General features: G+C 39.8%; 2 protein-coding genes across 3 annotated transcripts; both read left to right on the top strand.

The window, feature by feature from the left end:
• Window positions 1–1,426: 1,426 nt before the first annotated feature.
• Window positions 1,427–3,166, top strand: LOC103433341 (adenylate kinase 1, chloroplastic-like). The gene is made up of 4 exons (XM_008371589.4): window positions 1,427–1,827; window positions 1,923–2,063; window positions 2,284–2,556; window positions 2,714–3,166. Exons 1-4 carry the CDS (start codon window positions 1,513–1,515, stop codon window positions 2,855–2,857), a joined length of 873 nt encoding a protein of 290 aa, XP_008369811.2. The 5' UTR covers window positions 1,427–1,512; the 3' UTR covers window positions 2,858–3,166.
• A 2,373-nt stretch (window positions 3,167–5,539) lies between these two features.
• On the top strand, window positions 5,540–11,043 carry LOC114824382 (two-component response regulator-like APRR7). Of its 2 annotated transcripts, none has more exons than XM_029101143.2 (10): window positions 5,540–5,997; window positions 6,405–7,026; window positions 7,469–7,630; window positions 7,755–7,888; window positions 8,207–8,365; window positions 8,698–8,869; window positions 9,041–9,265; window positions 9,344–9,491; window positions 9,598–10,405; window positions 10,647–11,043. In XM_029101143.2, exons 2-10 carry the CDS (start codon window positions 6,696–6,698, stop codon window positions 10,752–10,754), a joined length of 2,247 nt encoding a protein of 748 aa, XP_028956976.1. In that variant the 5' UTR covers window positions 5,540–5,997; window positions 6,405–6,695; the 3' UTR covers window positions 10,755–11,043. The 2 variants fall into 2 exon arrangements, with proteins under 2 accessions (XP_028956976.1, XP_028956975.1); XM_029101142.2 differs by having other exon boundaries at window positions 5,663–5,997; window positions 6,405–6,556; window positions 6,685–7,026; window positions 9,041–9,491.
• The last annotated feature ends 1,718 nt before the right edge of the window (window positions 11,044–12,761 follow it).

Raw genomic sequence — 12,761 nt, forward strand, 5'->3', positions numbered from 1 at the left:
AGTTCAACAAAGCCATGGTCACCGTCTTGACAAGGACTTCCTTCTCCGTTTGGGACAAGAACTGCTCCGCCTAACCCGCCATACGAGTTTCGATCTTATCTCGGACCTCCTCAACGACAGCTTTTTTGGAGTGCTAAAAATCTGCTTGCAGCCCTAACTTCCCGAATCCCTCCTTACATTGAATATTTAAAGTTTTTTTCAATATTCTTCTTGGTTCATTTCATAGCCTTTGAGCTAAAGAAAATCGAGCTTTAGACATATTAATTTCTTGACCAGATCATCGTGCATAAATCTTTAGTACGTCTACAACCCCTTGGGCCTCCTCCACCGTAGCATTACCAAACAACACAGAATCATCTGCAAAAAATAGGTGTGTTATCGGAACTCCGTTTGGCGTCACCTTAAAATTGTGGAGAGCACCTCACTCCACACCTTCCCTAATCAACATGGAGAACCCTTCGGTACAGAGAAGAAACAAGTAGGGAGATAAAGGGTCTCCCTGTCTCAGCCCCCTTTTTGGCATAATGCACCCCGTCGTGGATCCATTAACTAGAATACTGAAAGAAGAAGTAGAGATGCATTCCTTAATCCACCCGTAGAACAACGGCGCAAAGCCCATTTTCACCATCACAGATAAGAGTAACTCGTATTCCACACGATCATAAGCCGTAGCCATGTCCATCTTTATAGCCATACCTGTCCGATCTTCCTTTTTTTGGTGAAGTAGGGAATGCATAATTTCATGCACCACTAGAATATTCTCCTGGTTTGCTTCCTAGCGACAAAGGTAGATTGATTGTCGCTAATCACCTTCGGCATCACTTTCTTTAATCGATTAGTCAGTACCTTGGCAATGATCTTATAGATTACATTGCATAACGCAATGGGCCTGTATTGCGTCATGTTCTTCAGGCATTTCACCTTTGGGATGAGCACCAAGTTTGTATGGTTTAGTTTCCACAATAGCGTACCTGAGTGCCAGAAGGCTTTGACAATATTCACCACATCCTCCCCCATAGTCTCCTAATGGTCCTGGTAAAAACACCCAAAGAACCCGTCAAGACCTGGAGCTCTCGTAGAGGGGATTTGAAAAGCACCTCTTTAATTTCACCATTTGTCACCGATGCCGTCAAAGCAAGATTATCCTCAGATGTCACCCGGGCTTCCATACATTTCTCTACCTCCTCAATTTGGCTAGGCCTTGCAGCTCCGGATTAGATAACGACTTTTAGCGATACGGTTAGTTGAAACGAGTCCGACTTAGTCTCATTAATAGCAGTCCAGTTCAGTTCAATGAGACCTAAGGATGTATTACCGTGTCAGGCACGCGCCATTTAGCCTAAAAAACGACATTAGTCATTAAAAGTTTGGGGTCACCGTGTCAGGCACGAGCCAATTCCCCCCAAAAACGACATTATTCATTAGGGTTGCGCGGGCGTAAAACCAAACACTCTCCTACATCCCACAAACTTCCACTCTCTCCCATTCACGCCTGCAAACTTCGCGGTTTAAATGGCGGCCCTAACCCGCCTATCAAAACCCTCCTTCTCCTCCGTCTACCGCATAAGCCGGTGCCTGTACTCAGGCGCCGCCCCTGAGACCACCTCTCACGGCGCCTCGCCTTACAGCCCGCGCTTGGGGCCCACGTCCAATCTCGCCGTCAAGGATCCCAAGGACCGCAGCGTGCAGTGGGTCTTCCTGGGCTCGCCGGGCGTCGGAAAAGGCACATACGCCAGCCGGCTCTCGAATCTCCTCGGCGTTCCTCACATCGCCACCGGAGATCTCGTCCGCGAAGAGCTCGCTTCATCCGGCCCCCTCTCTCAAGAGGTTTTTGAATCTTCTGATTGCTTTTTTTATTTCTTTCTGTCAGATCTGCATTTTGTTGGGTTTTGATTGTCTTCGATTGTTTTATGGTATTGTAGTTATCAGAGATCGTGAACCGGGGGAAGTTGGTGTCTGATGAGATCATAATAAACTTGTTGTCGAAGAGATTGGAGGCTGGGGGAGCTAAAGGGGAACTGGGTTTTATTCTCGATGGTTTTCCTCGAACGATTAGACAAGCTGTAAGTGTTTTCGCTGGAATAATGTGATTCAAAGTAGTATGAAAGATCTTTGATTTAGAAATGTACGTGGGTTCTCTGCGATCCGATTAAACGAATTTGATTGATCTAAATGAGTAATTGACTGATTGAAAGCTGATATCTTGGAATTATGAATGCTACATTGTATTGAATTGGTGAAAATGTGCTTGAGGATTGATTGAGTGTAATTATGTCGTATTAGGAAATATTGGAAGGGGTGACGGAGGTTGACTTGGTGCTCAATCTGAAGCTCCGGGAAGATGTGCTGCTCGAGAAATGCCTTGGGAGGAGAACTTGTAGTCAGTGCGGTGGAAATTTTAATGTGGCATCCATTAATGTCACGGGTTCAAATGGTCATCCTGCAATTAGCATGGCTCCGCTTCTTCCCCCTGCACATTGTATGTCAAAGCTTGTTACTCGAGCAGATGACACTGAAGAAGTGATTAAACATCGGATTCACGTGTACAATGAGAAGGTATTGCTTTATTTTCCTATCATGTGATCAGGGGCATATTTGAATAACATGTTTAAATACAAAAGGTTGATGAGGGCAGAAGAGAGAAAATAGTTCATTTCCATGTTATCTTCAATTATTCAACTTTGATCAATTTTATTCTCAATGGTTCTCGCAGAGTCGGCCTGTAGAGGAGTTTTACCGTAGTCGGGGGAAACTGTTGGAGTTTGATTTGCCAGGAGGTATCCCGGAGTCTTGGCCCAAGTTGCTTGAAGTTCTTAATCTTGATGATTACAAGGAGAAGCAGTCTGCTGCTGCATAATTTATTATATTGCACCTTGAAAAGGTGAACACGCCATTCTCTTGACGCATAAGGTGCGAACTAGGGTTTTGGATAATTTGAATTTTTTGGAAGGTTGTTTTTTCATGGAGAGAATTCAGTTATATTGCATCGGGAGCGAGTCTTTCCATTACTATTGTTTAGTTGAGCGGATGATTTATTTACCTACAATTTTGGCAGCAATAAGCCCCTGTAAAGGAGGCTGGGCATACTGTATTCTTGTAGCGTATAATTGATTAATATATAGCAAATTGCGTCCTGTGGGGCTCAATAATTGGTTTTGATTCTCAACTGAAACCTGTTCCTATGATTTTTCGTTCTTATCTTCTTTTTTTTTTTCCTTTGAAAAGTGACACACACAGTACTGTAGTTATAGTATCAGATGAACGAGTCATGCTAAGATATCCGATGTTATGATACATGCTCATTTTGTCCTCTGCGACTTGATATTTCGTTCAACCTTGTTTGTTTCCAGATTTTTCTTGCACTGGCCGAGTTGATTGGCACTAGTTCTGCCAATCATCAAGTAATCAGTTGCAGATATTGAATCTCGGCACAATACCAGCTCTTGACTGCATAAGTTTAAGCGGTTTCAAGATAGAATGTGCCGTACATTTGAAGTAAATCTTTTCACACTTGCTTTGCAATTAGATGGTAGTTATAATCCCAGTGCTTAGACTTTATGGGGTTCTTATGCATTATGAATGATTGTGTTTCTGAACTATTTAGTGGGTTATACTTTGTCTCTTTCAATCACAGCTGAAACTTTGAAGAGGAAAATCAGATTGTAGAGAGGATCCATGTTCGATTCTTGGTGGTTTTTTTGGTTATGGCCGGCCGACACGTTGATAGTTTCGCTGCATGCACTTTGTTGTTGTTGAACATTGCGAATCTTTAAACTTTTTACTAGATTAGGATATTAGGTTGTCTTTGTTCCTCTCATTCCAAATGTTTTCCAGGCTCCCTCCCTCGTATTAGGACTTGAGATTTATTTGTATACCGCATGGAAGTCTTGCTTTATATGGCTACAGCTAAAAATTCTTCACACAACGTCCGTTTCGGTGCCAAACCATTGCCTACCTCGGTGATCACCGATCAGATAGTTTCAGTTTAAATATCAGGGCTAACTATGATTATGTTTTCAGTAATCTTATGTGTTGCTTATCATCTCAAATCCACCCAATAACTTCAGTTCTGGTTTGCTCTACCCACCTCTACTCCTCCTTGCCGACAATCGCTGAGGTTGGTTTAGGGACGATGAAGACTGTGAAACGCCTCAACCATATAGAAACTCCAGGGTGGTGGTATCGATCGAAATCAAAACATGTAAAACGGTATAACTCTAGGTTAAAGTATAGACGCTCGACGTTTTTCGTTTTAGACCATTAGGGCCCGCCGGTGTATCAAAATCCTGAATTCTCTTTCGCAGATTATGAATATTCCTCCTCCTAGTTTATGCACTGCAATTTTGTGGCCTCTTTGGAGGAGGATTTTGTACATCCATGGAATCGCAACTACCTACTTTGGCGCTAATAAGCATCTCCTCTGGAATACGAGCAAGCTCTTTGAAACCACATTTTTTCTGCGTCCACATAATTTTGCATCTTCTTTTATCTATGTAGGGTTTCATTGTTGGATGCCACTTAATACTTCGGTTTAGTGTTGTTTTGCTTCACTTGTTTCTTAGTTCGATTCTCGCCAAAGACGAATTTGAACTACATTATTGTTAGCCTATTGCGAAATTAAGCTCACACTCTCCCCCTTATGATAGATAATACCGGTTGTTATAAAAATATAATAAAAATCTCCATTGTTGGATAAGATTGGGATTTGGGAGGCAGTAGCAGGCCCCTAAAATCTACCACAAGAAGATACGTGAGGTTTGCTAAAAATGTATTTCTATTAAAAGGTAAAGCACTATGGAGCCTGTTGCCTATCAAGGTGCACTAGTCAATGGGTAGGGCTTGTCATTTATCCAAAAGTATACAATGATATATTTCATGAGGGGCCTACCCACCATTGTTAACAAGACAGTATTATTACAAATTTCAAAATTAACCAGGATAATATTTCAACCATGAACTTTTTTTTAGTAAATTAAGAATTTAAACTTTTTGAAATTAACCAATTGACCTCTTACCATCTAATTTCATTTATACAGCAGTTAGAATTGAGAGTAAATTAGTATTTTCATCACTAATTTTAACATGTTGCCACTCACTAATAAAAACATACCACGTGGAAATATCTACAATTCAGATGACTTTTTTCTTTGTGAAAATGAAATTTCTACAATAAAAAAACGTTATTTGTAAGTGAGAAAATAAATTCATTCCTAAAATGAAAAAATGTATTATTCATCATGCAATCCTTTCAAGTTGCAGACCCTAATTTAGGATATTTTAGGACATATTTACTCATATGACCTGCTAAAATTCAGACCCAAAAATTGACACAGCATGAAAGCACTTTGGGTTTGGGTGGGGGGATATTTTTGTCAACTTACAAATAATTGACCCGAAACCAAAAGTAGGCGGTCCCAGCGATAACGACGTTTCCCCGCCCCTGTACTCGCCATCCAGTACACACACGTGTCAGACATCCGATCCCAGATATCTTCATACCCGACAAGCGAGTCCTTGCGCTCACTGCTTTAGATTTCGTCCACCGCAGCATCCCCTCGGCCCCAATTTCCGCCAAGCTGGAAATATCTTCCTTCCGGCGTGGCGTTCTCGAACGTTCTACTTCTACTGCATCTCCAGCCCTTGTTTTGTCCACGTCAGCAGTCCTTCAGCTCATCTCGGAGCTCTATGTTTTCCTCTTCTCTCTCTCCGCTCTCTCTCTCTCTCTCCTCTGTCTTCTCTCTCTTCTCTTTCCCTGACGAAAGGATCTCTCTCTCTCTCTCTCTGTAACTGTTTACACAGTCTTACGTTTCTTGGTCCGGTCAAGGTTGTCGGAAACACAAAATCTGAAAAATATCCGAACTAAGACATTTTTGGAGATCCAAACTTAGATTTTCAGGATTATTCTCTGACGTTGTTATTAAGTTTTAGTTACAATGATTTTCTTGGTAATTTGAGTTCGGATCTAGGTCACTTATGGCGATTAATGAAGCTTTGCAGGTGATTTCTGCCATGTTTTGCTTCTTTGATCTTCTAATTCTCCGTTTGTTTACTTATTTATTTATTGTTTTTTAGCTACTTTGTATTAATTGATTGGAAGTTCTTCCAAGTTAATTTATTATTTTTAGTCATTGAAGAATTGTTAATTTAAATGTTTAGTAATCTAAAATCAGAATTTTCTATTGATTTTATGCATATTTGGAATATTTGTTGATTAATCTGATAATTATACAGTTTCAAGTTCTTGGAGTAGCAAATTTTCTCTTTATTGAGATTTTTTTAATTTTTTTTAATTTCATACTGGTAATTGTCGTTTCTGAAGAAGTGTATGTTTTCTTTAAGAACAAATCATGTTGGTAATGTTTTGTGGTGGGTTTTTTGACTGATATGATGTTCTGGTCTTACAGGGTGAAAGCAATTTGTTGGGTTTCAAGCCGTTTTTAGGCAGCTAACAACGTTTGGCGTTTGTTTCGCATCCATTGTGTATATATTCGGTTATGGATTTGCTGTCGGCATCACTCTGTAATCGGTCAACACACTTTGTGTTAGATTTACAAGGGTCTGTAATTGCAGATGTTTATTTTTGAAATCAGCGCTGTCCGCTATTCTTTTTCCGGATTCAAGAAGATATTTTTTTCGTTCTGAACTTGGGCCGTGTTTACTGCTAGTGTTTTGTGTGACTGACAGGGAGTGTCCTGATGAATGTTAATAGTGACGAGGACAGACAACTGTCGGAACTAAACCACCGCTCATGGGAGGGCGAGGGGGAGAGGGGTAACAATGGAGTGGAGGATGAGGAAAGGAGGTTAGTCGAGGAAGATGAGTCGAAAAGTAATGGAAGAGCTGGAGATGTAAAAGGCCGGCTAGGTGGGGCTGTTCAAACCCAGACTGTTACTCAACAGCCTCAAGGGTCGACGGTTTGCTGGGAGAGGTTTCTACATGTAAGATCTCTTAAAGTTTTGCTGGTGGAATATGATGATTCTACTCGCCATGTTGTCACCGCACTGCTTCGCAATTGCAGTTATGAAGGTTAGTAACTGGACTTCCGAGAGTCCTAATGCTTCATTATGCATGACAATGTCTAGGAACTGCTGTTTATGGAAAGATTGAACGGATGCATTATCAACTTTATGGGGGTTGTTGATTTTCTTGTTAACTTGACTTCTCAGGGTTCGCATGTATGAGCCTTTGTTTTTTCTTCACAAATAATGCGGAGGCTATCATCGGATATGCTATTATATGTTTTTGGTTACTGAATAGCATAAATGTGTATATTGGTGCATTTGAAATCAGTGTTGTTAGTAGAATCATTTGTCATTGCAAATACATGATATATCGCTTCCAATTTAACACAAACTCGTACACTGTCATTGTCAGCAGACAATACTACTTTGTGCATTAATCACATCTTCTTTATATATTTTATTTTTTTTAATCTGAGGATGTGATACTTAAATCTTCATAATTTCAGTGATTCCAGTAGCAAATGGAGTGCAAGCATGGAAGATTCTTGAAGATTTGACTAATCATGTTGATCTAGTCTTAACTGAGGTAGTCATGCCGTGTGTATCAGGCGTTAGCCTTTTAAGCAAGATTATGAGCCATAAGACACGGAAAAATGTTCCTGTGATCAGTAAGTTCTTTTCCCCTTGACCATCTCATTAACAACTGTATTGAGCAGTGATCTCCGTTATGAGGTTTGATGCAGCTTAGAAAGCAGACGTTTGATTATGCCTTCTGTTGATATGTGTATGCAGTGATGTCATCTCATGATTCAATGGGCCTCGTCTTTAAGTGTTTGTCAAAGGGTGCTGTTGACTTTTTAGTGAAGCCTATTCGAAAGAATGAGCTTAAGAACCTCTGGCAGCACATTTGGAGGAGATGCCATAGTGTGAGTCCTTAAGACTTTTTGTTTTGGTATTTGAATGTTTGCCCACAAGTGTGTATAATTCTGTTCATTTCTTGATTTTTTTTGCATTTATTTTTCCACTTCCCCTACCTGATATATAAATTTCTCCTGAAATTTAAAGAAAGTAATATTTTCTCTTCAGATTGGCATTGAGCAGCACTAATGTTAATGAGAAGAGCTTCATAATTATATGATGATATTTAATATGTTTGCCAAACGGTTATGGTTGTTTCACATTGCAGTTTATATTATGTCCCTAACTTTTTTTGTATGACTAGTATCTAAGCTTTGTTTTTTCAGTCTAGTGGTAGTGGAACGGGAAGTGAAAGTGGCAATCAAACCCAAAGGTCTATAAGATCAAAAAGTGTTGAAAAGTCTGAGAACAATAGCGGAAGCAAGGATGAGGAAGATACTGATTTGAATGTTGGAGATGGTAGTGACAATGGGAGTGGCACTCAGGTATGTTAGTTATTGGATACTAAATATCTTGATGGTACATACCTATTAAAAGAGTGTTGCAGACATTAAGGACAATCCACAAATTTGCAGATATGCCTAAGGATATAACGCTTGGGATACAAGTTCTTTTTTTTTTTTTTGGGGGGGGGGGGGGTGTGTGTGTGTGGACAAGTTAAAGGGGCTACATTAATACATTTTTTTGTTGCACAATCTCAGTATCAATTTTATGATCATCTCCTTAAAGAAAGATTAAACAGTAAATTCAAAGAATGACCTGGACTCATAGATATGTACGCAGCAGTCTCACTGTGTCAGTGTGTTTCATTTTGTAGAGTTCTTGGACAAAAAGAGCTGTAGAAGTTGACAGTCCGCGACATGCGTATTCATGGCCCCATCCTGATAGTACTTGTGCCCAAGTAGTTCACTCAAATGCTGAATCACTTGGTAACAAATTGGTTCCTGCAGCTGCGACAAGGGAGTGCCAGCAACAGAAGGAACAAAATGGTATTCCTGGAATTATTTGAACCTGTGTGGTTCCGTGTGTGCTAAATTTAAATGTTATTATGCAATTTCGTTATATATTGATGTGTATGCACTCGGCGTGCCTAAGTGTATGTACGTGCATATGTACTTGTTTTACTTTCTTCATGATTAGGCTGTATTTTCTATTTTCAGACAACTTTGCAATGGGAAAAGATCTGGAGACAGGCCTGACCAATATTGAAGAATTACAGCATGGGCAGTGTAATGATTTTTCAACAAAACTAGCAGGAGCAAGACAGAATAATCTGCTTGAGACAGGTTCCAGTAAACTTGACGAGAAAATTGATAAGGGAAAGCTGAACTTGAAACGTGAGAGTCCTTCCAGCATGCTGAAGTATGATGGTGCTACAATAACAGGTGTTGTAACTAATCCCACTGATTCCCAGATGGACAACACACAATTTGAAGCTTCTAACAGACATTATTACGCCTTAGACGTTAACAATAAGGCGCATAGTAATGTTCATGAAATTTCATCCGTGGAGCTCAGTTTGAAAAGGCTTAGAGGAGTTAAAGGCACTGAGACAACAGTACAAGATGACCGCAATGTCTTGAGACGGTCAGACTCTTCAGCCTTTTCAAGGTATTAGGACCAGGAGGACCTAGAAGTTATTATTATCTGTGGAAGTTTGAATCTACGTTCACGTGAACTTTCTATATTTTCCTTTAGCATATTACTTCCTGTGCAGGTATAACACAGCCTCAAATGCTAACAAGGGTCCTTCTGGGCATGTTGGAAGCAACTCTCCACATGATAATAGTGGAGAAGTTACGAAAAAGGAATTCTTTCGCGGCATTCGATCTCATTCAAGAGATAACCCTCCCAATCAATGCTTGAAAGGAGGCAGCAATATCAATGATATGGGATCCACTACTAATAATGCCCTTCCGAAATCTCAAGTTGCAAACAAGTCAGAAGCAGCATCCACGGTCCAACTTTTGCATCCATCATCTGCTTTCCATCCTGTGAAGGACCTTAAGAGTGCTACCGAACATGTTATAAAAGATAATTCTAGCAATGTGGAAACAACAGTACGGGTTCAATCAAGAGACACCCAGAAGCAACACCAAATCCAGAACCGCCATCATGATTATGATCAGCATCGGGTCCATCACCATGTTGTCCACAATATGCAAGAGCCACAGCTGCGTGACAATAATGATTTATCTTTGAAGAAATTGGCTGCAGCTGCCCCACATTGTGGATCATCGAATGCCCTAACTGGGCCTGTTGAAGGTAACCCTGGAAATTATAGCATCAATGGGAGTGGTTCAGGTAGTAACCATGGGAGCAATGGGCAAAACGGAGGCAGCGGTGGACATAATGTTGGAGGTACAAAGCTAGAAAGTGATTATGGAGTTGCTGGGAAAAGTGGAAGTGGTGACGGTAGCGGAAACCAGAGTGGAAATAGAGTAGATGAAAACATGTTCAAGCAGAGAGAAGCTGCCTTGACCAAGTTCCGTCAGAAAAGAAAAGAGAGATGCTTCCGAAAAAAGGTAACTAACATTCAGTTTGCAACTTTACATCCTAATAATAGATCTTAATAAGTGCTTATGAAAAATTTGCACGTTCCTCCTGTACATGCAACATTTATATTAAATGATTTAACTTCAATCTGGTAAATGTGCCCTTTCTTGCATTGCATGTTTGATTTCCTTTAGAAGGTTGCCGAATTCTGAAAATAAGAGAAAATATAGACAGCCTGTTGAATCTGATTTTCGGTTGGTGGTTTTTCAGGTTCGGTATCAAAACAGAAAGAAACTGGCAGATCAACGACCTCGAATTCGAGGACAGTTTGTGCGGCATACAATGAGCGAGAACACGAGCAGGACAACAGATAGCTAACTCGGGCACTTCCGGTAACATAGGTTTGAAACTTGGTGATTACTTGTGAGCTGTTATCAGTTAAATGCATATGTATATTTTCTTGCAACTCTTATGAGCAAGGTGCTACGTAAATATTCGTGTAGACAGATTTGGAGGTGTAGGACGTGAGAATTCCAGACAAGACCACACCTTGAAGCTGCAGTCGATTAATGTGGATTTCAAATTGCTTCTTTAAACAGGAGGCCGTCGGCTTTATGCCATCAGTGTCCTTTTATTTCGTGTTAAAGAATAAAATGTCTTCAATGCCTTCTCTAGACTATTGGCTTCTCGGCATTAGGCCGAGACTCGAGAGCCGGCCAATATTTCACTTGAGGTTAGGTTGCTCTCTCTACCGCAGGCGGGTTGGCCAAGGCGGTTTGCCCGCCATGTTGAATCTGAGTTTGAATTTCCCTCATCGTAAAGTAGAGTAGTTAAAAGAAAAGCGTTATTTCTTTACCAAGGTATATACATAAACAGATTGCATGAATCAATGGAAACCAATATGTTAAAATTGGAATTGATAAAACGTCAGAAGGAGAATTATGAGATTACTCGCAAACCAGTGATTTCTGCACTCTTCTTTTCACCTTGTGCACGTGCTCCCTTGTTTCCTCTTTAATCAGCAGATTGAACAAATCAACAAAGAATCGACAAAGTTAAGCGAAGAAGTGTATAAAAATGGAGTGACTTTCTGCCACTTCCCTTTCTTAAAAATTCAGGCAGTTTGACACATATGGAGGAGTAAAGATCTGGGTTGGGCCTAGTTTGTCTATGATTAGAATATTTGTTTTTCGGCCCTTGGGCTCTAACTCTACCCAAAAGTGGGAAAGAAAAAACAACTTTGACATGATATCATTACTCTAACCTGATCGGACTGCCAGTGGTAAAGTCACCAGATGATCTTTTTTTTTTGTTTAAAAAAAAAAAAATTATCATCGGAGCCAGTGGTCTTGAAGAAGGGCAAAACGTTTGCCATGAACATGTACGTAAATGTTTGTATCATAAAGTTGTTAGCAATTTGAATAATTTCGAGTTAACTCAGGTGGTAAGAATGATGGAGAAAAAAGAATCAAAATTAAGATAAGGTTAAGGGTTCCGTTGCGTCCATCACACGAAAACTAAAGTTAATACCGCGATGTAATTAGTTCAGCTTACAGCATATGTTTCAGATACAAATTCCTTGTATTTATCTTGGTTGTCTTTGTATCTATTTATTTTCCTTCTTTTGGGTACTCATTGTTAGTTCAGAACTCGTGAGCTTAATTTGTTTGACTAGGAAAAGTGCTAAAAACAACTGACAAACACGATATGCTTTTTCTCCAAACAAAGCACGATGTGCTTTGCTTTGTGTTTTTTTTTCCTTGTATGTGGGAATGTCTTAAAGTTTCTGTCGATTGGTCGGATTCAGTTGGAAGAAATCCAAAAGAAAAAGGCCACCGTATGGTCCTCATCACTGTATTTGCTAGTAATTTTTATTTTTATTTTTATTTTTTTAAAAACGAAAACGAAAGCTTTATTCAAGGAAACTTACTTAGGATACAAATTTTGGTAGAGTAGGTCTCTTATAACGTCAAGAGTTCTTCAAACTAAACCTTTGTGCGAGATAAACGAGTTTTTACAATCTTGGAACTCAGATGAAGGCCCCTGGATGGACATCCAAATCCAACATTACAAAGCTTATCCTAGACACGTCCTCGGATATCCTTGTGCAAGCTGCCACCACCTAAAGAAAGTCAAACTGTCACATTGAGCTGAAAGTCCACATGTCCATTTTATTTGATGTGGTTGATTTTTATCTCATTAAGTAGTTATTTTAATTAATAACATATGTTAGGTCTTCCAATTAGATTATGACTGTTTAAGATATCGAATTCATCAAAGAATTTTTATCCATTCTTCTATTCAACCATGCAACAAATTTTTGACCTACAAAAATTTGTAGCTCAAGCAATTCAGAAAATATTTTTATGACTTTATGCGCGGAAT

This window comes from Malus domestica, chromosome 04, assembly GCF_042453785.1.
Source record: "Malus domestica chromosome 04, GDT2T_hap1".
Lineage (NCBI taxonomy): Eukaryota > Viridiplantae > Streptophyta > Magnoliopsida > Rosales > Rosaceae > Malus > Malus domestica.

What these genes read in the sequence shown, in the direction of transcription:
- LOC103433341 (XM_008371589.4), top strand. Translation starts at nt 1,513, where the DNA reads ATGGCGGCCCTAACCCGCCTATCAAAACCCTCCTTCTCCTCCGTCTAC. An exon ending in CTCGAACGATTAGACAAGCT is followed by an intron (nt 2,064 to 2,283) that starts GTAAGTGTTTTC and finishes ATGTCGTATTAG; the next exon opens with GAAATATTGGAAGGGGTGAC. An exon ending in TTCACGTGTACAATGAGAAG is followed by an intron (nt 2,557 to 2,713) that starts GTATTGCTTTAT and finishes TGGTTCTCGCAG; the next exon opens with AGTCGGCCTGTAGAGGAGTT.
- LOC114824382 (XM_029101142.2), top strand. Translation starts at nt 6,696, where the DNA reads ATGAATGTTAATAGTGACGAGGACAGACAACTGTCGGAACTAAACCAC. An exon ending in GCAACAGAAGGAACAAAATG is followed by an intron (nt 8,870 to 9,040) that starts GTATTCCTGGAA and finishes TTCTATTTTCAG; the next exon opens with ACAACTTTGCAATGGGAAAA. An exon ending in GACTCTTCAGCCTTTTCAAG is followed by an intron (nt 9,492 to 9,597) that starts GTATTAGGACCA and finishes CTTCCTGTGCAG; the next exon opens with GTATAACACAGCCTCAAATG.